Consider the following 25,730-nt stretch of genomic DNA (forward strand, 5'->3'; position numbering starts at 1 on the left):
CAGTCCCTTTAGGGCCTGAAGCTGGACACTTTCCCCAAGCCCCACCCAGTGGCCCAGGCCTTGAGGTTGCAGCCTAACTAATGACTTCTAGCCCCAGCATCCTGAACGCAGCGACCCTGGTCTTTGGTCTCCGAAGGGAGCATGTGATTCTTTGAGGGATGAGAAGGGGGCGATAGTGTGCAGAAGGGCTGGGACTCAGGGGGCAGCGTCTGTATGTCTTGGGGATGGTGATGTCGCATAGTGTCCCCGTGAGATGTGAGGGACATTCAGTCACTCCTGAGGACAGATAAGCCATTTCAGCAAGACCATCATTGGGCTTCAAGTGGCACCTGGGTCCTGAAATCCTCCTAGTGACCATGGCGGCCATCCTGAGGGGACGGCTTACAGCGATTGGGTGCTCCCTGGACGCTGGCTTTGTGTGAAGGCCTCCCTTACATTATCTTAGTCTCCCTGTGGGTTGAATTGCACGTCACAGATGAGAAGGCTGAGGCGTAGAGAAGAAGCTTTGCAAAGGGCACACGGCTAAGCAGGGGGCGAGCTGGGTTTCACGGTCCGCTGTTCAACGCCTCCGCCCGGTGTCCTCTCATCTGAGAAGCAGCTGCTGCCGGTGGCCGTGCAGAGGAGCTGGGAGTGTGACGATCACGAGCCCTGGGGTACCCGCCTGGTACGGGAGCCCCTCCGCTGAGGCCTGGTCGGACAGATGAGGACAGCCCCGAGCGGGTTGGGGCGCCCACCCCTCCGCCTGCAGCCTGCCCACTGTGCCATCTCTAGGTCATGATAGTGCTGGCCACGGCCTCTGTGCAAGTGGGGCCCTGTGCCCTGTCCAATGTGTGCCGGGAAGCAGCTGCCAGGAGAGGATGGGTGCTGCTGATGTCAGCAGCCCTGCACCTGTGCCTGGGGCCCCGGGCCTCCATGTTGGCGTTCTGGCACTGCTGTGTGCTCGGGAGTGTGTCTGGCTGGAGGAGGTGGGGCGTGGGTGGCCGGTGAGTCAGACCCTGGAGTGACCGTCTTCTCTCCCTTGATTGCAGTCTGCCCACCAGACAGACCAGGGACTCAATCCCCACCATCAAAGGTGTGGGGTCTGAGACGCACCGGAGCATCTTCCTCCTGGGCTTGGTGGGGACGGGGCGGGGCCGACATCAAGAAGGGTTTCTATTTGTCGTGAAGTGCCTATTGCGTGCCAGGACCCTGCTTGGCACACGTGATGGAGATGAAGGATGAACATCCTCACTCCTGCTCTTGCCCGGGAGAGAGGGAGACGGAAGGGCAGAGGGCATGTAGGAGATGGGGGAGTAGCAGGAGAACGGACTGGGGCAGAGGGCAGCTGGGGAAAGGCGAACTTGTAGCCACAGATTTGTTTGGGTTCAAGGGGGTCTGCCGGTGGGTGTCAGGGGGAGTCAGCTAGAGTTAGCTACCCCTCCTGAGTAGCTCACTCTCCCCTGCACGGCTCCGCAGCTGGATCCCTGGCCGTGGAGGCCAATGCTGGGACTTCATTCCATCTCCTTCCTGGGCTGCCAGCAGTGGCTGAGACAGAGCCAGGAGACGGGAGTGAAGGCTCGAGCCCCACATCTGCCCTTATTGGCCATGTGACCTGGGGCAGTGGCTTCACTCGCCTCCTCAGTTTCCTTATCTGTCACCTGGGCATCTTCATATCAGCCCAAGGCTTGACGCACCATCAAACGAGATGAAACTCAGTAGCACCTTGTAAACTGCAAAGCGCCTTGCACACGTCTTCCTCATGGGGGCCAGTCCCAGGGAGGGTGGATGGCCCGCCACACAGACCCTCTCTCGCCCCCCAGGAGCTCAGGGCCGGAGGGGATGCTGGGCAGGGAGCCCCCTTCTCCAAGGTTGGGGACCTCGCCTCTCCCTGGGACAGAGGGGCTATAGGCTGCCTCGGCGACACCCTCAGTGGCTGAGTTCATCCCCCCCACCTGCCCCTCTGCTGACCCGACCTCTCTGCTTCCCAGGGGGTGACCAGCGCTACGTGAACAGCTACAATAACAGCTACACCAGCGAGTGGGGTGCTCCAGACACCGTGAAGAAGTACTCCATGTACCTCACATCCAAGGGTAAGTGAAGGGAGCAGATCCTCCGCTGAGGGGATGGTCCAGGAGAGACGCAGCCAGGTTCCCCTGGGGAGTGACCCTCGCGGACAGGCCTGGGAAGGTCCTGGTGCCTACCTGGTTCCCAGTGTAAGTAGCAGTACCTCCTCTCGCCCTCCGTCTGGCACCCACCCCTCAGCTTCCCTGCCCTGTGCCCACCCCTCCCACCCCCGCGCCTCCAGCCCACACCCTCCTTCTCTTTCCTTCCGGAGGGGCTCCTGGCTGCTGGCCTCAGCCACTCCCATCCACCGGGCTGAGCTGGGTTTTGCTTCTCCTGAGGTTTCTGTGGTCCTGAGGGAGGGCCTGCTTCTCCAGAGCCATCCCGCTTGTCCAGGCAGGGGGACTGATGGCTGCACTTTTAAATTCCTCACCACCCCCCCATGCATGCCAGCCCCTCAGCCCTCCTTCCCAGGCCCTGGCGAGGTGCCGCCTGAGGGGCGGCAGCCCAGCTGGGCGTGGGTAGAGACCAGCGCCTGGCTGTCCTTGCCCTGTGGTAGCCCATTACATTCTTTGGCACCAGCAACAAACCACAACGATGCCCGTGACGTAAGGGTGGGTGTGCCCGGTGGACAGAGGGGTGTGTGCATGTGTGTGTGTTGTGAGGGGCCGGGGTCAGGACAGGAGAGGGTGTGCAGAGAAGGGGGAGAAAGGAGACGTGGGGAAGACGCCAGGGCCTGGAGCGGGGAGCCTCGAGGCCCTGGGCACTGATCCACATGCCTCAGACACGCGCACACACACCGACCCGGTGGGAGGGGCCCAGGGGAGATGAGCTCAGCAGAGAGGAACCTTGGCCGCCCCACCCAACTTGAAAACAACACCTGGGCTTCCGGCAAGGAAGCTGGACCTGAGTACCCGGACCTATGTTCCTGGTGGGGGCCCGGGCCCGGCGGGTCCTGCTCGCTTCCCTCCCCCGGGGCGCTCTCCTTTGGGTCTAGTCCTGTGAGAGGGTAAGCTGCGTTAACCAGCCCCATTCCAGCATTACTGGCCCTGACCCAGACCCTTCTGGCTCCCCAGCTTCTGAGGATCAGACCCTGGGGTGGTATCAAGTCCCCCGACTGGCCCCTGCTTGGCTGGCCTGCTCTGTAGAAGGCGGAGGGGAGCGGAGCAATAATGGGGGATTGAGGAAAGAGCATGGACCCGCCCAGATGTCACCCGAGAGCCCGGGCCTGGTGACCTTGGGCTGGTCACTGCCCCCTCAGTATCCTCATCTGAGAAGAAGGAGCTTGGACTCAACTGTTAGGAGACCTTCCAGCTCTATTACCGTGAGTCAGGCTGTGACATTTGTAGGGAGAAGAAACAGATTCCTCCAGTGTCTCTGCCCCTGCACTGGGGACCGGAGGGAGGAAACCTGGGAGCCCCGGGCTCAGGGTAGAGGCAGGGGAGGGGCCGAGGGAGTCAGCAAGGAGATCAAGAAGCAAGGCCACCAAGGGACAGTGGCCTGAGTCTGGGAGCTTTGGGGCAGTGGGACTGGGCGGTGAGACTTCCAGGAGAGATTAGTTTCCAGGCTCCCTGCAAGAGGGGCCAGGGGCTCGGTAGAGAGGACGTGGCTGTGATGGACAGAGGGCGCAGGCGAGAGGGATGCACTGCAGGGGTGCGGGTTTAGAGAAGGACCAGCTGGTGCTCGGCCAGAACGGGAGTGGGGCTGGTTAGGCGGGAGGGCAGAAGCCGATGGAGGACTCTGACCCACGCAGACACACGTGGGGAACGCGTTGTCTGCATCTGTGAAGCAGCCGCGTGTGGAGCCCGTTCTTGCCTTCCTCCCAAGACTGTGTGGAGCCCGAATGGGGGAGGGAGGGAAACACCTGTGCCATGTAGAGCTCACCCCTGGGGAAAGCATCCCTGTAGTGGGGGAGGTATTTTTGGCACAAGCTCATCAGGCCCCTGCAGGTGGCCGCCCTCATTCGGTCAAGGGCCCTACACCTCTGCCCCACGGTGGCCGTGGCCCAACTTCCTCATGGGCACCCCATTTCCCAGTCTCTGGGGTCTCAGTCACACAGGGCCTGGCTCAGGAAGGCTCTGGTGACCCTCAAAGCCCCTAATTAGGGCAACCATACATCTAGGACTCTCCAGGTTTACGCCTGGTACTCTCAGCATGACTATTCATAGCGCCCTTTCACGCTCAGAACCATTCTGATTGGAAGGGTAACTTACGTGGTCACCTTATCCTAGACCCAAGGGAGCTATCTTGGTGGGGGAACAGGCCCTGGCACAGGCAGAGGCCGCTGTCTGGGGGCAAGGAATCCTGCAGTACACCCCTCAGGTCAGAGCCACAGGCCCCCGACTGAGCCAGGTCCCCCTTTCTGTGATGACAGCCCCTCCTCGTGTGCTTCACAGGTGGGTCCAGGACGTCGTACCAGCCGGTGTCCCCCAGCCGCCTCTCCAAGGACAAGACCTTCAACAATCTGTATGGCACCAAAGGTAGGAGGTGGCTCGGCTGGGGGGTGGGCAGGGCCTGTGTGGAGGCCACACAGGAGGGGCTGTGGGCTGGCTCATGGGCAGGGGGCCTGGGCTCCCCACGTGAGGTGAATGTGGGGAGCTGGAGTGGGGTTGGGGACCCAGAGACGCTTGACGAGGGGTCCTAGTGGGCTTAGGGCGTGTGCGCATGTATGCGCGTGTACGGGCGTGTGTGTGCGTGTGTACGCGCGTGTGTGACGTCGTCAGGCTGAGGAAAGGCAGCCGGGCACCTCGGCATCCCTGGAAATGCCTGAGTCCATAGGATCTTCTCCCTGAAGTCTGAGTCAGGGGGCAGTGAACACCGGGGTCAGGTGTGGGGACTTCCCTCGGCGGATGTCGGGGCAGGGGCCCACAGAGGACCTCTCCTGATGTGTGTACTCCTGGGTCGGAAAGCCACAGAGTGGTTAAGACAGACTAGGGGAGCAGGAAACGGGAAGTCAGGCATGCTATGAAATGGGCCATCCCTGGAAACCCAGGAGGTGTTGTTGCCAGGGAGGTGTGTGGGTGACTCGTCCTCAAGACCCGGGAGGGGTGGGATGGGGGTGGAGACACAGCTTCCCCAGGGAGAGCTGCTGAGCGCAGGGTCCCCTCTGCCCACAGCGCTGAAGGCACCGCTGCGCCGAGGGCAGGGCCGAGCTTCGATGAGCCCAGCTTCTGGGGGCTCCTGCCGGGGGGGGGTGCCACATGTTGTGGGGGGGAGGGGACCGGGCCAGCTCTGCCAGAGCCCCCCTCGGACACAGCACCGGGACGTCTGAAGAGACGTGGAAGGGAGTCGGGGCTTGGTAGTGAGGACGAGGCCCCCGGAGATCTGGAAGGTCAGGGGCACCGTGGGCAGGGCCGTGCCCAGGCCTCTAGGTGCAGGACTGGGTTCACCACCAAGCACAGGAGACTGTGAGCTCCGTGAGGGCAGACGCTGGGTCTGCCCTGTTCCCCGCTGAGACCCCAGGGTCCAGGAGAAGGCGGGGCTCAGCAAACATTTGTTGAATGAGAAGAAGAGGGGACCAATGAATGGGCGAAGGAAAGGGCAAGGCGGATGGCCCCTTGGAGCCTTGGCAGGCGCACTCAGTGAGGGCCTTGCTGCAGACTCTGCCCGAGGTCCCTGTGGGAGGGGGTCCACGACGGGGCAGGCCACCCGCCCCAGCCCCACGCGACCGCCGACCCGGCTCCACCCCGCAGGCAGGAGCAGGAGAAAATCGCCAGGGCTGGTGGGCTCCACTGCGGAGTGAGCTCAACCCGGGGGGGGTCCCCCACGCTCCGGGCTGCTGAGAGGGTGCGCTGCCCACAGGGGCTCTTGAAGGCCCTCGCGGTGCCCCTGTTGTCCCTGCCACACCGTCCCCACGGCCTCTTTTCTGTCCACCTGCAAACGGACACTTGCAGCCTGTTCAACCTGACAAACAGAATTTCAGGACTTGTGTCGGCTGCTTCCGCCTCCGATTTTAGCCTGTGTTTGTATTTATTCGCTCCTTTACTCATTTGTCCATCCATCCGCTGTACAATGAGCACCTTCCAGGAAGCAGGCTGGGTGCCAGGCCCTGGGTGTGATGCTGGGCCAGATGCCCCCTCGGAGCCCAGTGGGGGACGTGGACCATTAAACGTGGAGTTACAATGCGATACGGGGCATGGGGCTGAGACACAAGCAGACTTGTGTCTCAGGGGAGGTGACACGGAAGCTGACACCTGAATTTGCTAAGCATGGGGGAGCAGGTGGGCTATTCTAGGCAGAGGATCTGGCCTGTGCAAAGAGCCTGGGGCAAGCGAGAGCCTGGTGTGTGTCAAGCGCTCAGAGTGCAGCCTGGTTGGAACGTTGAGTGATGGAGGCCCAACTCCAGGCGAAGGCAGAAAGTGGAGACCGTGGGGAGTGGGGAGGGCCTCATGAAAGAGCTGAGGACCGTGCTGAGGACTTTGTACCTTAATCTGAGGGCAGCGGGCTGTTAGGTAGGGCAAAGACCAGGCAACACTTGATAGTTGAGAAGGACAACTTGATGGCAGGAAGGATTGGCCAGAAGTGTGACGGGGGCCCAGCAGTATCCTGGCTGGAGACGTGCAGGGGCTGGAGAGATTCACAGAAATGGCCACGTCCCGGCCTCCGTCCCCCACGCTAAGCTGTCCAGGGCTGATGCCTCTTCCTTTCCCCACCAGGTAACTACACCTCCCGGGCCTGGGAATACGCCTCCCCCGTCCAGAGCTCCGATGACCTCCCTGCCGTGCAAGGCAGCTCTTCCTTCTCCCTGAAAGGTGAGCCCACCCCATCCAGAGTGCCTTGGACTCTACTCACAAGCTCTTACCTTGTAAGGATCAGAGCCCTGCCTCCTCGTCTCTGCTGTCAGGAGGGCTGGGCCACCACACGCCAGTCCCTCAGGATGTGCTATGATACAGGCCTCGGTGTCAGGGAGGTGCGGACACACGACACCCTCTACACCCTCCACGCCAGGCATCCCCAGGGTGCTTCCATCAGGCACCGAATCTTCCTACTGCAGAACGTCTGTTTAACTCAGTCACCCAGTGAGTCCCAGCCTTGGTTGACTCTAGAACCCTGTGACCACATAGCACCTGTGAGCATCCCATGGAGCCGGAGTCCTGCCGAGTCCCTGCTGGGGGAGGCAGATGAGATGATCTCTAAGGCCTCCCAAGTCTGATTCTGCCCCCCAGAGCTCTTTGACAAGGCCGAGCAGCCGATGCCTCCTGTCCCCTGGGGATGGGGTCACCCTGAGGGGCAGGCCTGAGCCAGGCCCCAGCTCACAGTGGGGCCCGCGGCCCTCCCATCTCTTCTGAAAGGTGCATGGGGCAGCTATGGTGGGCTGAGGTGGGAGCAGGCCTTGTCTGCCTTCTGGCTTGGAGACATCTGGCCTGGGAGACAGGATAAGCAGTTTGGGTGAGCTCAGGTGGAGGGGGTGGGAAAGGGGCAGGCGGACCTCCAGGCAGTGGCCTCGGATGGTGGCTTTATCATCCAGCATTCCCTTCTGGGCTGAATCCCAGCCTATACCCAGGGCTGGGATTCTTGGATCTACCAGCAAGGAGATATGACTAGAGGATCCCAGCCTGCAGGACTCCCAGGCCTGGGGAGTTCTGGGACTCGCCTTGGCCTGTCTGGCTTCCAACAGATCATCCCTGCTCTCTGGTCAAGCTTGGATCAAAGGCCACCCGGCAGGGAACACAGCCACCCTTAGGTGTGATTTGGAGCTCTCACGCTCCCTAGCATCTCCCCGTTGGCCTGCAGTCTCCCCAGGCGAAGGCCTTGTCCTAGGAGAGCCTCTCCTCAAAAACACCAGGACCTCGGGACACCTGTTGTCACCTTCATGCAGATCAGCTCCCCAGATCTGCTGGGAATGGCCTGTATGGGGGTTCTGGGCAGGGGCTGCCTGCCTGGGAGGACTGACCCCACCTACTCTGGGGCGGGGGGAGGCAGGGAGTACACTCAGGCTGCCAGGGAGGACTGAGTGAGGGCTTTGAGAGCGGCCGTGCCCATGGGACGTGTGACTCCCTCTGGCCCCTCCTGGGACCAGTACTAATGGCTCTCTCTCCCGGCAGGCACTGGAAAAGTCCCCTATCAGTTCACCACCTTGGGACAGGCTACCACAGAGTTTTCCAAACCACTGGACAGCAGTGGGCTGTTTAAATATCATCCTGGTACCTGCCTGTTTTACACCCCCCCACCACCTTTTCCCTCCCACAGCAGGGCAAATGGGACACCCTATGGGGCTCTCTGCCACTTCTAGGGTATCCTGGTCCCTCCTCCCCAGAGCCCCCTGGAAGAGGATGCATGCCCCTCACCCCCTGCCATCCCTAGCCCACCTGCCCCTGGATGCTGCCTGCTATACAGGCTGGTCTCCTAGACCACAGCCCTGCCGCATCCCCGTCCCCACTTCTCTCATGGCTGGCTTGGGATTTTCTTTCTGGGAACTGAGAAGTGAGACCTGAATTCCCCCCTCTCAACCTCCCACTCAGGACCTGAGGAACCCTCTCTTTCCAAGGCTGCCCCCATTCCCAGATGCAGGGAGACAGCCGGGTTCTCTGCTCTATTTCCACCCCCTTGCCAACCCGGGGAAGGGCCGGCCTCGCCGGCAGCCTGGCAGTGCTACAGGTGGTTTCTGGGCCTGACCAGCTCCTCCGCCTTTGAGCAGGCCAGCCTGCCCAGGGCTCCAGCCTGCCCCTGCCAAGGACAGACCCTGTTTATTTCTTGAGCTCCTCCACGGCCGGGGCACAGCCTGTTCCTTGCCAGGCACCACCGCCAGTCCCTGCAGGCTGAGGGCTGACACTGAGAGCACTTTTCACAGGTCTGTGGACTGGAGCTCCTTACAGACCCGCTGGGCTGAGGGGGAGGGCTGGGGAGGTGGGCTTGGGCAGTGCTGCCCCGGACCAGCGCCTCGAGGACCCCAGGCCCAGATGACGCCCATGTGCTCCAGGCCCCCTCGGGCTCGCTGTTTTAACCCTGGACCGCAGCCACATGGCTGCCCCTCTCTGGGCCCCAGCCTCCTGCTTGTGAAGCAGGGAAGGGGGAGCCAAACTAGGCAGACAGAACGCGAGGATGGGTTTTGGAGTCCAGCAAACCTGGGTTCTAATACTGACCATTGATTATTAGCTGTGCAGCTCAGGGCAACAGAAACAGGGAAGACCTATGCGAGTCCCAGCACAGCGCCTGGCACGAGTGCAGCCAATACACGGGGAGCCTCGTGCACACAGTCGGCAGGGGTGGGAGGAGTTGGGATGAGTGCCTAATGGTGGAAATCCTGGCAGGTCGTGCTCATAGAGTGGCTTCCCTGGGCTTTGGGGAGGGGAGGGGTCTGTGGGGTGAGCCTTCAGGGTGGGTGGGGGAAATCCCAGCAAGTGGTGGGATCCTGACCTGGATTTGGGGTGACACTCCCCTGCCGCCTGGCCCAGCCCACCTGGCCCATTCCTCCTCCTTCTGTCTGCCTTGGTGCCCCCTCCCTTTGGCCCAGGATTTCCCATGGCAACCCTCCTGGCTCCTGCATGCCTCCTCAGGGTTGGCTGCACTTGGTCATGGGCTGGATGGCGCTTGGCAGTCACTTTGGAGATGGTGTCTGTGCTGCTCTGGCCCTGGGCCCCTGACCGACAGCCCATGCTCCCTCTGACCAGAGCCTCTTGTCTCCCCAGGCTATCCTTCCATGCTCAGGAGCCAGAGCCCCAAGGCCCAGCCCCAGACTTGGAAATCCAGCAAGCAGAATTATCCGGTGAGTGAGGAGAGCCTGCCGGGGCATGAGCATATGCAGAACGGGCACTGAACGGGGCTCCCAGGAGCAGCTGGTCGGGGCCTGTGGGAGGACGGTGACGTCTCTGGGCCATGGGATGGAGGTGGCAGTGGCCTGAATACCTGCGTGCAGCAAAGGGTAGTAAAGAAAGACCCAGGGCTAATAGGCAGGGGGCCTGGGTAAGGATATACTTTTTGGGCCTCGGTTTTCTAATCTGTAAAGTGGGCGGCCCAGGATTCTTTTATGTGCAAATGGTTGTTTGCTGCCTATGCTTGTTGAATGGTGGCCAAAATGCTGAGTCCAGGGGACGGGCATCCTTGAGATGAGTCTCGCTTCCCTGGCGGCCAGCTCTGACAGCAGAGAAGCCTTTGGGCTGATAGCGTGGGTAAGGCAGAGGCTGCAAAGTTAGGAATAGATATATTTAGGGTTCGATAGCTAATGACCCTGAGCTGGGGCATCAAAGAGCAGCACGAGAGGAAGTGTGGTCTTGGGGTCCAGCCACCTGCTGACTGGGGTCCTGAGTGAGTCAGAGCCCTCTCTGGGACTCTATAATGCGGTGCTGAGATGGGGTTGGACTCTAATACCTGTAGACCCGACATGCCTGAGCCCTGCCCGAGACCTCAGCGATCAGGGGCTGTCCTTCATATGCTGTGCTTTCACTTCCCCGCACGCTCTCCTCCAAGGCCCATGCCAGGCCCTGCTGAAGGGGTCGGCCAGCTGCCTTGGGATGGGGGTGGCATCAGCTGGGCCCAGGGGCTGGTGCCCCCCGCTCCCTTCTGTCTTTGCATTTGGAGGTCAGAGCATGGAGAGGTGATTTGCTTCAGGCCACAAAGAGTGACTGGGGCTGGTTTGATTGGAGAGAATCTTTAATTTGCTGGCGATGGAGCTAAGTGATGGTGTGTGTAATCTGAGTCAGGTCCAGGCCCACCGCAACAGCAGGGCTGCAAAAAGCAGATATGGAGAGAAAAAGGAAGCTTTCTCTTCCTGGACTCGGTCCTTCTCCTCCCTCCCACTACTCTCCCTCCCTCCCAGAGCTCTGATCCCAGCAGAGACGGTTCATCATCACCTTGAGATGCCTGGCAGGGCGGGGTTCTGGGGTCCCCAGCTGGCACCCAGCACTCGGGGAATGGAGGCAGGTGCTAGTGTAGGAAGAGGCTGGCCTGGGGTCTGGCCCCAGTCCTCTCACCAGCTTGCCACGCAAGTCATTCTTCCCCTGTGCCTCAGTCTCCCCATCTGTAACATAAGGTAGATGGCCTGGATGCTTTCATAGCTCTTCCAACTTTCATGTGCTGTGACCCTGAGCCAGGGAGGGAATGGGGCAGGGGATGGGGGTGTGTGTGTGCAGGGAGCACCCTGCCCAGGTGCTCTCTTTGTGCCCGCCTACCACCCTGGACTCTTGACAAGACAGCACCATTCACTGACCTGTGATCTATTTGATTGACCCAGCCTTCCTGTAAGAAAGGCTTCAGCCATTTCTGGGCCTATTCACTTTGCCTTACTGACTCCTTTGGGGTCCAGGCTGGCACCTGGGGATTAGGAGACCTGGTCCAGGCCCTGCTCTGCCACTGAGTAACTTTGGCTATGTCTTTCCCCGCCCTGGGTCTCCATCTCTTCCGTTGTTTAATAAGTGTTTTAACCAAGGCCTGAGCTAAGTTCCCTCAGCCCCCGCATTCCACAGGCCCCCAGTCCTGCTGTGGACCAGATGTAGGCAAGGAGCTACTGTAGATACAGGTTTCCAGGCAGGCAGGGCCAGGGCAGGGGCTGGGATCACCCTTGGGGTCTCCTGTACTGGGGTCATTGAGGTGTGAGGCGGGCCCAGGCTCTGACCCAGCTCAAGGGCAAAGCCACTTCTGGAGGCCGTCTAGGGGCCAAGGGTGCTCGCAGGGGCAAGCAGCGGCTAAAATGTGCTCTTCATTGCAGGCTGGAGGGCGATTTCTCAGGGCCCTGATGAAGTGATTGGGAAGAGGAGGGAGTGCTGATTTTGTGAAATAGCTGCGGGATATAACACACAGGCTGGCAAGAAAGTTGTTGCTGGCTCTGTCCTGAGAGATGCGCCCTGAATCCCTATGAGGGTTCCGGGATGAGAGAGGCGGAAGGTCTGGGATGGGAGGCTCCCAGTAGGTGTTGGGCTGGGGTGGTGGTTTGCCCTCTCTGTACCCCTTCTGTCAGGGAGAATTATGCAGAGAGAGCAGAGACCAAGTCTTGAGACTCAGAAGAGGTGCATTGACACGGGTGGGGCTGGGGGTTGGGCTCTGGAGCCAGGTTGCTGGGTCTCAAATCCCAGCTCCTCTGCTTGCCAGCTGGGTGACCTTGGGCAAGTTGCTTAGCCTCTCTGTGCCTTGGTTTGTTCATGTATAAAATGGGTATGATAAGAGTAACCCACTTAATTGGGTAGCTGTGAAAATTCACTGAGTCCATCTATGGAAAGCCCTCATACCAGTTTTGTAGAGTAGAGAACACCGTATTAACGGGAGCTACGCTGGTGCTGGGTGGGGCTTTCTGGGAGTGGAGAGACCAGTTGACCAGGCTGAAGTTCAAGCTCACCAGTCGACTGATGGAGTGAATTCTAATTAGGATGTGAACCCAGAGACTCTGATAATACTGGGGCCCAACTCCAGTCCCAGGGTAGATGGAGCTTGTGGGTTAGGCCACAGGCCCCTAGAATTATCGGGGTTCAGACCACTGCTGCTTCCTGGCGGAGGTTAGGGGGTGGGCATCTGGCTGGTGAGCTCGAGTGCCCTCCGACCTCCCTAACGACTCCTGTTTCCCCCGCAGTCGCACTACCGGCCCTTCTGCGTCAACAAAGGCAATGAGATCAGGTCCAGCGAGGCCCCATGAGTGCCAGGCCGGCGGGAACGAGGGGCCACCACCCCTGCCCGCCCCAGCGGCCCTGCTGCTCTTGCTGTTCTGCTCATCTGGGTGGGAGGGGGCCCGGCCCTCCCCCTGCCCCGCCCCGCCCTCCCCTGCTCTCTCAGGGCCGCCTGGCCTCCCCCTCCTCCCCATCAGCCAGCTCCATCCAGGCCCCCTCCTGCTCTGTGACTAAGGATCACCATCTTTCCTGTGCTCAGAGGCCAACCCTCATGCGGGTGAGAGATAAGGCTTTTCCCCCCTGACGCGCCACATTCCCCCTTTTGGGTGGGATCCTTGGGGCCGGTAGTGGGTGCCCACATCGTACCAGCCTGCTTCCCCGGCCCAGGCCCCTGCTGTCTTTCAGGCCTGTTGGCCATTTCTCTCCAAGGCCCCTTACCCCGTGATGATGTCAGTAGGTGCCTGGCCATGACAGCTGCCCATCTCCCACCCACACGGGCCCACTTCTTCCCAGCAGCCTGGCCCCCTAGGAGAAGACTGGCCCCATGTGCCCTGCTCTGATCCTACCTACCCAAGCTCAGCCTGGCGGGGCCTGCAGCCCTCGGCCACCACAGAGGAAGAGCTCTCAGTGTCTTGGCATCACCCTGCCCGGCCTTGGGTCTCCCCACATCCACCGCGAATCTGTGGTCCCTGAGGACGGGCTCTCCTGGCTTGGCAGGATAATCTTCACCAAGATATTCCTTTCTTCTACCTGCTGAGATAAGCGGTTCCCTTGATGTGATACACTCCACCCGTGAAAATAGCTACCAGCCCAGCTGCTCCAAGGGAAATGTTCCATTGGTTTCATAACTGTGTTTCTCCCCGACAATGGGAAGTGAGCAGGCTGGCGAAAGTGTGGCTGGGCTGGTAGCCCCGGATGCTTCTTTACAATGTGCCTTACACCCTGCCTGCACCTCCATCTACTGCCCCCACTAGGGTCTCCCTTTTCCCTCTGACTACCCTCCATGTTACATGTTGTCATGGGGCCCAGGGCCTTGAGATGAGCTCACACCAGCAGCACAAAGGTGGGGTCATCCCTCTTCTCGCTGTCCCCCTCCCAAGGGCCTATGGGGGCTACGGGGAGGGGGGCCAGCTGGCAGGGGTGGGAGAGGGAGGGAGGGATGGGGGAGGGAGGGAGGGAGACATTCAGCTTGGGCTTTCCCTTCCTGAATAAACCACTGATCACTCACTTCTTTGTACTGAACAAGCATTTCCCTGAGGGTCACCAGAGGGGCTGGCTGCAGTTCTTCTGAACACACTTTTTCCACCTCTGATGAGTATGTTGTCATCTCCCCTCTTTCCTCCAGAAGACGTGGTTCCTTTGGGTCTCCCTCCCACCCCTCCCCACACCTACCTGAGTCCCTAGTGGGCAGTGCAGGACACTGGACCTTTCTGAAGCGGCCTCGGTTAACAGTGAGCAGAAGGGAGGATGGTGCAGGTGGGGTCCGGGGGATCACCTGAATACCCCGATGGCTGTGAGCTCAGAGACCCTGGCCAGCCTACCTCAGAGTCCCCAGAGGGGAGCCGGGCCCAGGAGTGGCTACCCACAGGCTGGGGTGGAGGCCAAGCAGAGTCTTCAGACCTGAGAGCCTTCTTAGTAGGGGGAGGGCTTCCTGGGCAGGGGAGCCCACAGCTGAGGCCTGGCAGGGGAGCCCCGCTCCCGAGGGCAGCGCCATCCTGAATTTGGGCCATGGGGAAAGGAAATGAGGCCTTCCAGTCCCTGGGAACCCAGAGAGGCCTGGAGAGGCAGTCAGGGAAGTCTCCCTGGAAGAGGCAAGCAAAACAGAAGGATGCATGACTTGGGAGGGAGGGAAATAGGGTGCAAGAAAATTACACCCCTGCCCCAGTATGGCTGGGACGCACCCCCCCCAGGCCCTTCCATTCTCATGTCCTTCTTTGCTCCCCACCAGGGGCCAAATGATCCCAGGGGAGCAGCCCCACGCACCTCAGTAAAAGAACCTCAGTGAGCTCACTGATGGTCCATCGTGGAGGGGCAACACCCTCCTCTTCCCCTCCCTACGCTGCTGGGCCAGGCAGCTTTGGGATGCCAGCCAGCAGCCAGATTTCCCAGAAGGGGGCTCCTGGGAATCAGGAGAGATAGATAAGAGGATGACCGGGAGGAAAGAGAGGAAGGAAGGAAGGGAAGGTGAAGGGAGAACCTTCTGCCATCATCAGGAAGCAGAGCCGACTGTGCGTGGGACGCTCTGCCACCTTGGTGCCCTCCCTTGAGGTCTGGGAGCAGTGTCCTCGGCCTTGGCTGTGCTCCCCACAGCCCTGGGTGCTGGTTCCATGAGCAATGCCCTCTGAGGAGTGTTCCCCTCCCAGCAGGTCCATCTCAGTGGCACCCAGTGCCCCGTGGCCTCCCCTACCTTCTTTAGGACCTGCAGTCCCTGTGGCTGTCTTGGTGAAGAGGGCCACTGCCCCCGCCCCCAGGCTCCAGGGGCTCCCAGATGCTCTGAGAAAGGGCCTGTCTGCCCACATTTTGGGCCCTTCCCCAAGCCCGCCAGCTCGAGGAGGGGAAATGCACCACGGTCCTGCTGAATTCTCTGGGCTGAGAGCCATGGGGGCGGCTGGCCCCTGCCTGTCTGAGGCCTGGGCCTCCCCAGGAGCGGCCACCTGCAGCCTGGAGGCCCTGGGCCCTCTGCTGGGACCTGGGTGGGGACGTCCCCCAAGCACAGTGCTCCCACATCCATCCCCACCAGTTCCATTACTGCCAGAGCCGTGATTATAAAGCAATCAAGGGAATACTTTCTTCCCACTTCTTAGAAAGCCTCCCTCCTCAGCGTGAATGAAAACATTGGGACTATCGCAGGCCCCACGTGGCTCAGGGAATGGGAGGGGACATGTCCTTCCCCAGAACGGGAGAGAAAGGAGAGAAGCAAGACTCCATTTCTATTCTAGTTTCTCTCAGATCCATGCTCCCCTGTGCCCTGTCCTCACAAGCTCTGTGCCTTAGGCGATTCCAGGGGTGCTGTGGGTAGCCTGCCGGCACAGGGCGGAGGACCCATGGGGTCTGAGCTGGAGGAGGCAGTGCGGCAGAGCTGGGGCTCAGCAGGGAGCTGGGCCAAGTCGTTGGGATTTCTTTTCCTGACTCCCTCACTTCGGGCTGTGTGATCTGCTTGCCCTCTCTGGTCCCGACCTTCCCCATCTAAAAACTGAGGTGTTTTCACTGGATCGTTCCTGGGGTCCTTTCCCAGCTCTGTGCAGCAAAGATCATAGCGTGAGTGGTTGGATGGAAGGGACTGGAGAATGGAGCTTGGTACCAGGTTAGGGCTCTGATCAGGACCTGGTCGAGAGCCAGGTGGATTGGACTCCTGACTCCCTACGCCTCCCCTTACCCACCCGGCTGCCCCACCTCACCTTTAGACCCCGACAGTATGGGGCTTGGGCCTTCCCTGAGGAGATGCCTTTCCTGGTCAGGAGCGGGGAGGTGGGGGCCTCAGAAGCGTGGAGCTCTGCTCTGGACCTGCATCTTCAGGACCCACTGGAATATGGACTCCGTGATATCAGGGGTTACTCTGTTTTGTTCTCCTAGAGGAAAGTGGGCATGTGGACAGGACTTGGAGGTGGAGAAGCATCTATCTGGGGGGAGGGGGTGGCAGCGGGGAGATGAAAGAAAAAAAATAGGGGAGTTGGGGAGAGGTCCAGTGAGGGGCTATCTGGGACATTCCATCGGGTGGGGAACCGAAACGTGGGCTTCGGAGTTTGGAGTACAGAGTCTGGAGCCAGACTGCCTGAGCGAGTCCCGGCTGTACTGCTCAGCAGCTGTGTCACCTTGGTGAGCTCCCTGGCCTCTAGGAGCGTAAATTCCGTGAAGGCATCGGACAGGATTGTTGGGAATGTGTGAAAAGCAGCTGGCACAGCAAGCGCCCAATAATTGATACACGATAATACGACTGTTGTGAAATCAACATCCAAACCCGAGAGCAAGCTCGGGTTTCTGGTCCTTCCAACCTTCTGCAACTGGACAGGGGCTACTGGCAGGTGCTGGGCAGTTTCTGGTCTCCTGACCAGCCCCAGGGCTCCCTGCAGTTCTGAGATATGGCCAGCAGGTGGCAGCATTTCACCACAAGTTAATGGGCACTAAGCCTCCCTCCCCTAGCCCTGCAGTCAGGAACAGCCCCTCAAAGGGAGCCCCTTTCTTCCCTCTTTCTGCATTAGCTAGATAGACCCTGAGGTCCTAGGCTGTGGAATGCATCACGACAGCTGAGCAGGAAGGAGGGGCTTGCTGTTCACCCCATCAAACCCTGTCCAGCCTGGCATGAAGGTTGCAGCGTGGTGCACGGGGAGGGTCCCCTCCACATGGGCACTGCTGCCCTTGCACTGTCTTTGCGGGCCTGAGGAAGGGGGCTGGGTGGGCTGGTCAGGGTCACTTCTGCAGCCCCCGAAGGCGGGACTCTGTACAAGGCAGACCCCCAAGTGAAGTGCGAGATGGAAAGTCAGAGCCCTTGAAATCCAAAGTGAGAAAAAAACGAGGGGCTGCCAACTGCAGAGCCCACTGATGTCTGTCATCCTCAGACTTCCTGCCCACATGGAATGGGGGGGATCTTGTACATTCCTCCTGATCAACTATGTGGGGAGGGCAGAGGCCTCAGGAATAACTCTGGGGAGGGGTGGCAGCTTGGAGGCAAAGATGTGGGCTGAGTTCCTACCCTGTCCTCGTCTTCTCACCAAACCCTCACATCACCTCCCGGGAGTGACCCAGGCAGGTTTACCTTTCTGAGTGTTGACTATTAAGTTTGAAAATGAACTGTTGTCCAGGCACACGATCAAGAGAGATAAACGCTAATTGCTGGATGGGTGTGCTAACTCCTGGCTTCTAATTCGTCACCTTGCCTAGGCTGAAGCTGAGAGAGGCAAGGGAAGGAGGAGGCGCTGGGGCCAGGACCCTGGGAGCCACTAGACCCTCTTGCAAGAGGATGTGGGTGAGTGAGCCAGGACTCCCTCCCCAGGGGATGAGAAAGATGCCCTGTGTCCCTGAGCCTCTCCAGGGAGGACAAGTAGCCAGGTGAGGGAGGGGGAGGTCTTCGGCGAGCTCATGCTTATTAGGAAATTAATCCCAAGTAGACTGATAATTTGTTTCCCCAGTGATCTTGCGGTTGGCCTTGGGGAGCAAACTATTTCTCTGAGGTTGGTTGCCTCCTCATGTTAAGACGCTCAGTGGGCTGCAAAACCCATGATTGATTGGCAACTTGCTGAAGGCGGATCTGGCAGTGGAAGGTGTGGGACTCACGATTATTCCTCGAGAGGTGAGGTTGTGGGTCTTTGGTGGCTTAGGTGGGGACCTGCCTAGAGTAGGATCTGGACTAGATGACCTGGCGCAGATCCAGGTGAGAGCAGAGGGGCGGGAACGAGGATTCGTGTGGCAGCAGCAGGACCGGTGGGAGCTCCTTCGCTCATTCCCAGGATCCGTGGCATCTCAAGATCCTGGCCCTTAGTTTTCTCATCTGTGAAATGGGGCTAGTAATCACAACCACCTGTGTGTTTTGTGAGAATTAAATGAAAGGAAGTAAGTAAAGCGTTGCCACAGTTCCTGGCACCTTATCCCTCGAGAAATAAATGTTCAGTGAGTGGGTGTCAGGCTTCGCTTTCTGACCCTGCTTTTGCTGCTGCTGGCGGCAGAATCCAACCTCACTATTCCAGGGGAGGGGCTGCCCATCCCTTAAGACAACCCACTCTGGTTTCTGGGGACGAGATGAGTCTGGGCCCCTCCTTCCCCGCCTGGGCATGCAGCCACGGGTCCTCTGGCTGCATCTGGCAGGGAAGGCAACCGCGCACGGGAAGGATGGAGGCTAGTGCGTCTCCTCCCAGCATGTGGGGCTGGCCGCTACATGCATGAGTGGCCGGGGTAATTAATTTACACATTTCATCCTGCTTAAACTAATAAGCTTCTATATCCTCCTTCTCCACTGAGCCTAAGCCTGAGCCTTCATGCTGGGCTGTCATCCTGGGCCCAGGGAAGCTGTCACATTCCCCACTGCCGTCCCCTGGGCTGGGCCCAAGGCTTGGAGGCCTAGTGTAGGGAGGATAACGTGTGTCCTATTCTGTTCCGTTAAGAAAGGGAGAGACGCATGTGCGTGTTTGCTTGCGGGATAAAGCCTGGATGGGTACCCGGGAGACTGGCTGCCCCCAGGGAGGAGCTGGGCTGCGGGGCAGGCGGAGGGAGACTTTCACCCTTATCCTTCTGTACCTCTTGAGTCTCGAGCACTGTAAATCGTCACATATTCAAAAAGCGTCAGCTGTTCGACAACAAATACAAATGTAATGTAAAAGCCCCGTTTGTCTCCAGCATGTTTTACGGATACTCTGGTGTGCCTGGTGGTGAGGCTGCGGGAGGGTAAGTCATGACGACCCCTTCAAAGAAGGGGTGGGGAGTGAGGAAAGTCCTGGATGATAATGACTGTGGTGAATGGAATGCCTGAAAGCCCTCGGGCTCATGGACGAACCCCAGTGGGTAATTCAGGAGCTGCCTGGAGGAGGGGGTCTTGGGCCATTTTGAAGGTAGTGTAGGAGTCCACCAGATGGAGAGGAGAGAGAAGGGCTGGACGGGCTTGAAGTGTGAGTTCCTATTCTGACGGCCAAACCCTGGGGTGCATTCGGGCCCTAGCGTTCCCATCTGTAACATGGGAAGAATCCACTCGGGGAGCCAGTAAGGAAAGCGATTCCAGCCCCTAGGACCTCAGTGATCACCATCCCCTTGTGGTCCTGGAGTGGAGGCTGTAGGATCCAGGTCTGTGCATCACAGAGAGGCTTTCTCCTTAGCTGAGGACGGTGGGCCACCAGCTCCTTCTGACGGCTTCCTCCTACTTAACGGATTCCACTTGTATGCTCCGATTCCAAATCCTGCAGGATTTAATATCCACTCTGTAATCTACTAGCACCACTAGCATTATGTAACTAAACCTTAAATTGAAAATGCTAGGCTTCCATTTTCCCCACGCTGCCGGGAGAAGTTGGGGCGCTCCTCGTCCGACGTGACTGACTCTTGCACTAATTAAAGTGCTGTCCGTGCAGGCACACAGCCTGCTCCCGGCACACCCCACAGCACAGCCTGAGGTGACCAGCCAAGGTAGGGTCCTGGGCTGGCCATCCTAGTGGCTGCAAGATTGGCCCTGTGTCTACCCCAAATATCACTTGCTTTAAGCCCATTTCATTTCCAGCTCACTGGCTGTAATGACCATTCACTCACTCACTCATGCATTTATTACGCACTCATGGCAGGCACAGAAGTAAAAGACGCTAACACATAGTCAGGCTCTTCTCACCTCCTTCTCTCTTTTGCTGTGACATCTTCATATAATGCCAATTCCCAGGCCATACCAGTTCATAGAGGAACCCAGAGGAACGGATAGCAAGAATACCTAATGTTATAGATGCTATTCTTCTACAGATATCTTCTTCATGAGGTAACTCTCTTTTCAAAAAAGTAAACTTTTAATTTTGAGATACCTGTAGTTTCACATGCAGTTTTAAGAAATAACACAGAGAGAGAGAGAGCCCATGTGTCCTGTGTCCAGTTCCCCCCATCTTGCACAACCTTAGTACAGTATCACACCAGGGATACTGACAGGGATACGGGCAACATACAGAGCATTTCCATCAGCAAAAGGATCTTTTCTGTTGCCCTTTATAGGCACCCTTACCTCCCCCTTCCTCCCTCTTTCCTGATCCCTGCCAACCACTGATCTGTTCTCCATTTCTATCATTTTGGTATCAAGAATGCCAAATGAATAGAATCGTAGAGTGTGTAATCTTGTGGGATTGGCTTGAAGGACTCATTTAATCCTCACCACACCTCAGCAACATAAGCATCCCTATTCCCATTTCATAGAAATGCAAGTTGAGGCCAGGGAAGTAACTTGCAGAGGCAGGATTCAAGCTTGGGTCATCCTGACCCCCAAGCCAGCCTCTCAGCTAATACGGAGCTGCAGGAATTGTTGGAAACAAGAGCCCTCGGGTCTGCTCATGTCAGGGGAGCTCCCTCTGCATCCAGGACACAGCTGGAGGTCCTGGCCCTGGATGCTGGGGGTTATGGTCCTAGCCTGTCTAGCGCAGCCTGAATTCTCAAGAGCAGGCATAAGGGAACCCCACCGCAGGACCCCTGCTGTGGCGAAGAGACAGAGGTGGGGCTCCCTCCTTGTCTGGAGGGGCTGGCAGAGGGGCTCAGGTACGCTGTCCCGCCTGACGGCACGACAGGCTGATTGCACTTCTCGGGGGATTTTGGGGGGGGGCTCTTGCACTGAAGTCCACCCCTGCTACCTCCGAGGCCTCCCAGCCCACTGGTTGGGTCAGCCTTGGGGCCACAACAGGTCAGCTCTGAAGCAACGTCACTCTCAGAGCTAACCAAGCGTGGGATTGCTCAGATTGCTGGGATGAGCAGCTCCCCGTGTACACCCCTCCCACCAGCCAGCCACAGGCTCATTTGGCTCTCGCCCGGCTCTCGCTGCTGCCTTAACCCGACCTGGTCTCAAAGCCACATGGCTCCCACATCACAGTTGACGAGGGCCTCATCTCCCTGTGGAGGGCTCAGCCCCTGGTTCCTGGGGAGGGGAATCTGGCTCTCTCTGTATCCAGTGGGAGGGCCGGATGGACCAGTGCGAGTGGTCACTCCCCAGACTCAACCCTGGAGCGTGGTCGGCAGGGCAGGGCTGGGGCCCGTGCATGAATGTGGGACACAGGGGGCCTCTTCTGGACCAGGGCTGGAGTTAGCAGCAGTGACCCAAGCCCCTACACATCAGGAGTCCGCTAGAGGGCAGAACCAGGGCCAGTGGGAGAGGTTCTGATGAGGGAGGCAAGTTTTACTCAATGAAAGAAAGAATTAGCAGTAACTAGGAATGTCCAAAAGTAGAGCAGACGACTTTGTGAGTAGTGAGGTCCCCGTCAGGGAAGGCATGCATTCACTCATTCATTTAACCCCTGTCAATTGTCTGCCTCGGGAAGGCAGTACACCGCTGTGGCTCTCAGCACTAGAGTCCCCCAGATGTGAGGTCTCCCTGCTCTGCCACTCCACAGTTTTTAGCAAGTTCTCTGTGCCTGTGTTGCCGCCCCTGCAAAACAGGAATAATAACAGCTCTTTACCTATCTCAGTGGGAAAACTATAAAGACTCTCAGCCCCATGCGTAGCACCAGCTAAACACGAGCAGCGCGTGTTATTTCCCAGGTGCCGTTACCGCTATTCTATAGATGAGTTAAATAAATTCTCTGCGACTCAGTGCCTGAGTGGGGATTTGAACCCAAGCTGGTCTCATTTCAGAGCCCATGGTCCTCCCCCTCGACCATAAAGCTTTGCCAGCTAGGTAGGTGTTAAAATCTGAGACTAAGGGACTTACATCTAGAGCATATAGGGAACACTTACAAGTCCATAATAAAAAGACAATCCAATTAAAAAGTGGACAAAGTATCAGAATGGATATTTCTCCAAGGAATTACACATGGCCAATAAGCACATGAAAAGATGCTCAACACCGTTAGTCATCAGGGAAACGCAAATCAAAACCGCCATGAGACGCCACTCCACGTCCAGTAGGTTGGTGATAATCGAGAAGACGGATGATAGCAAGTGTTGTCAAGGATGTGGAGAAATTAGAAGCTCATACACTGCTGGTAAGAGTGTGAAATGCCTCAAGTGGTTAAACATAGTTACCGTATAACCCAGCACTTCCACTCTTAGGTATATACTCAGGAGAATAGAAAACATATATCCACATAGAAACTTGTACGCCAACGTTTATAGCAGCTTTCTTCATTATAGCCAAAAGGTAGAAACAAGGCATGTTCACCAAGTGATGAATGGGTGACCAAAATGTGTGTTTCCACGCAATATCATCCAGCCGTGAAAGGAATGGAATCCTGACACATGCTACCATGTGGATGAACATGGAAAACCTTAGGTGGAAGAAGCCAGTCCCAGAAGTCCACTTAGTATGCAATTCCGTTCCTACAAAAGTCCAGAATAAGCAAATCTGTGGGGACAGAAAGTAGGTTAATGGCTGCTTAGGGACTTGAGTGGGGCTGGGGGGATGGAGAGGTGATGGCTGAAAGGTACGGGGTTTCTTTTTGAGATGATGAAAATGTTCTAAAGCGAACTGTGGTGGTGCTTGCACACGTCTGTGAATAAAGTAAAAACCATTCAATTGTAGACTTTAAATAGGTGAATTATAGGGTATTTGGGTTGTAGCTCAATAAAGCTGTTCAAAAAAGGGAAATAAATCCATAGAAAAAAACTGAGGCTGAGGGGCGAGGTATGGGTGGAGAGAGAGGCTGTGGAGTTGCTAACGGAGAGCTTGGTGGGGGGATGACCTTGCTCAGGAAGCGTTTCCCAAGGGATGGATGATGGACCCTGAGGGAATGCCTTCATGGAGGAAGAGGTGTCACTCAGGCGGGTGAACCCCTGGGAAGTGCTGGGCAGAGGGCTGAACCGGTGACCTCTGGCGGCCCTCAAACCCTCCAGCAGGAGAGGGCTGGTCGGTATTGGGTAGGGGGGCCGGGGTTCTGCTGAGGTGCCTGCAGCTCCAAGGAGCAGTGGCCCTGCCCACCCATCTACCTCCAGCTGGAGGTCATCACACCACTGATGTGACCTTGTGCAGAGGGACAGGACTTGACCCAGTCAGTGCCCGCATGGGTGAAACACAAATGATGGGAGCTTGAGTTTGGAGGCAGAGGGCCTCTCTGACCTCAGGCTCCTTAGCAGTAGTCTGGGGTGGTCATTTCCCCCTCCATGGGTTGCCCTGCATGAAATTAGATGCTGTGTTGAAAGCACCTGGTAGGAGTTCCAGTGATGGGTGAAAACTGATCTATCTCAGTTGGTCTTGGCATCAACCCTGTGAGTAGATGGGGCCGGTATTACATGAGGTATCACAGAGGTCACGTGTCTTGGTGACTCGTCAAAGGACACATTGCCGAGAGGGAGGGCAGAACTGGACCCTGCCTCTGGGATGCCTTGCCCCTGACAACGCAGCAGAGCTGACACCTCGCAAAGCACTGTGGGCAAATACTCTCATTTCACCTTCAGGACAAGCTTCTGTGTAAGTAGGATGGGTATCACTAGCCCCGTCTTACAGGTGAGAAAACTGAGAGTCAGGGATATGTCTCCAAACATTATTCAGAGCACCCGGACTCCTGCTGGCTTTAGAGCCATCACACCCATGATCCTGGAGGCTTCTAGACTCCAATATGCAGCAGATTAAAGGCCTTGCAATGAAGGTGGAGCCGGGGGGAGGTGCTGAGGCTGGAAGAGGCCGAGAGGTGGGTCTGTGCTAGGCCAAGTGTGGGTAGCTCTGGCAGCCCCTTCCGTGGACCTGTCCGCCTCTCCCTGTTCTGGCGGGAGGGAGGAGACAGGAGGCTTCTGTGCACAGGGAAGGTGGCTGCATGTTCAACGGGAATCACACAAGCACTCTTGATAAACAGCAGGTAGCCCCGCTCCCACTAGCTAACAGGATTAATCTAAATGCACACAGAGGCAGCTGGGCAAAATCAAAACACAGAACCCAAGCTAAATTACACCACTTAGTGGCGGGGCCCTCAGAGCCTCTGAACGTGTCACCTGAGTCGCTCACCTGCTGCAGGAAGAGGCCACGAGTGATGCTCATGTGAGGCACAGGCGTCAGGGGGACCCTGGCGGAGGGCCGGGGGCCGGGGCACTCAGGCAGGGCCGTCTCCGAGGGTCCATAGCCTCAGGTGGGTGGTACATCCTGGAAGGCTGGGGCAGCTTCCAGGCCTGAAGAAAATGGAGAAGCCGGGATGCTCCTGTGACCAGCATCCCACCTGCTGGTCCTGCTTGATGAGAGTCCTGCCTCCCAGGGAACCTGACCCCAGGATGTCCACACAGAGAGCGTTGGGTAGCTCTGCCCAGTGGTCTGGCATCCTAGGCTTTATTCTGGCCTCCACAGTGAGGGAAGGGAGAGGGAGGGGAACTCCTAACCACGGTAACCACATTCAATCCCCACTATGGCTATTATAACCCCACTTTACAGATAAGGAAACTGAGGCAGAGTTAGGCTTCAGATCTGTTGGGATCCAGAGTCCACGCTCTCGCACTGCCCCAAGCTTCTTCCCCGGTCATAGCTTTGATGAAGAACAAATCTATCCGGGGTCTGCCTTGGGCTCAGGTGGGCTCCAAGCCCAAGGTCAGGGCAGAAGCTGCTTAACTCCCCAGGGTCTAGAGCCCTGTTTCCTTCGCTTTAGCTTAGGACACCTTGGTAATGTCCTCTGGCTGTGGGCGTCTAAGCCCCAAAAGCTGTACGGGCAGGGGACTCTAGGGGAAAATCAGAAAGGCTGTGAAAATAACTTTCTGGGCCCATCACCCTGGGAGGGAACTGGGGGGTCATTATGTCCATCTCTTGGCCAATGAGTGGCAGGCAAACCATCAGGGCAAAACCCCTTCCCTTAAATCTTAGGAATGATAAATCCATTGCTCACGTCAATTGAGCACGTACTCTCTGCTAGGAGCTTTGCTAAGCCCTTTGAATCCATCCTCTCTCCTAATGCACCCAGCAACACTAGGGGGTGGGTATTATCTTCATTATAACAAGGAAGTGGCACAGACCCCAACGTCCTGTGATCTCTCTCCTTCCCAGGATTCGGTCATGTTAACTGGGTTCTCCCGTGTCACCCACAGAAAGGGCAAGGTTGGGGTGTAGTTCCTGCTCCCCCCAGCTACCTGGTTCCATGGTCTCGGGCAGCCCGGGGCTTCTTTGAACTGGGAATTCCTGGCTTGTAAAACAAGGAGAATGCCCTCCACCCTACCTGCATTCCTACCTTATTGTGGGAATCACAGGAGAGAAATACACCCTGGTTTTCATGCTGTGAGGCACTACATAAACGTTAGTTATTGTTCCACACCCCAGAGCAGGCCTGTCCCAGAGCTCTGTATGAGGTTGTTTTTGTTTTAAATTAATACTGTTAGGAATGAGAATTACTACTAATAAGCCCACTGCTTTTCCACGTACGTCTGCATGGGGACCTCGATGTCCCCAGGACACAGTCTCTGCCCAGGGTCTAAGAGGAAGGGATCGTGCTCCCCATTCTGCAGTGGGGTAAACGGAGGCCCCTGGCAAGAACAAAGGGCGGCCCCAGGTGCCCCAGGCCTCCAGGGGAATGGAGATTTCACGTAGGATCCGGG

At 57.9% G+C, this 25,730-nt stretch overlaps 1 protein-coding gene across 6 annotated transcripts in view; it reads left to right on the forward strand.

Moving 5' to 3' along the window:
• The window catches only part of TRIM29 (tripartite motif containing 29), a 60,268-nt gene extending 46,564 nt beyond the window's left edge, over nucleotides 1-13,704 (forward strand). For all 6 annotated transcript variants that reach the window (XM_032641950.1, XM_032641948.1, XM_032641947.1 and 3 more), the window contains 5 exons: nucleotides 1,968-2,069; nucleotides 4,437-4,520; nucleotides 6,696-6,791; nucleotides 9,669-9,745; nucleotides 12,539-13,704. In XM_032641950.1, coding sequence (XP_032497841.1) covers nucleotides 1,968-2,069; nucleotides 4,437-4,520; nucleotides 6,696-6,791; nucleotides 9,669-9,745; nucleotides 12,539-12,601 — 422 coding nt within the window. In that variant the 3' untranslated portion in view covers nucleotides 12,602-13,704. The remainder of the gene's footprint in view (nucleotides 1-1,967; nucleotides 2,070-4,436; nucleotides 4,521-6,695; nucleotides 6,792-9,668; nucleotides 9,746-12,538) is intronic.
• Nucleotides 13,705-25,730: the final 12,026 nt, after the last annotated feature.

Source organism: Phocoena sinus, chromosome 8, assembly GCF_008692025.1.
Source record: "Phocoena sinus isolate mPhoSin1 chromosome 8, mPhoSin1.pri, whole genome shotgun sequence".
Taxonomy (NCBI): Eukaryota; Metazoa; Chordata; class Mammalia; order Artiodactyla; family Phocoenidae; genus Phocoena; species Phocoena sinus.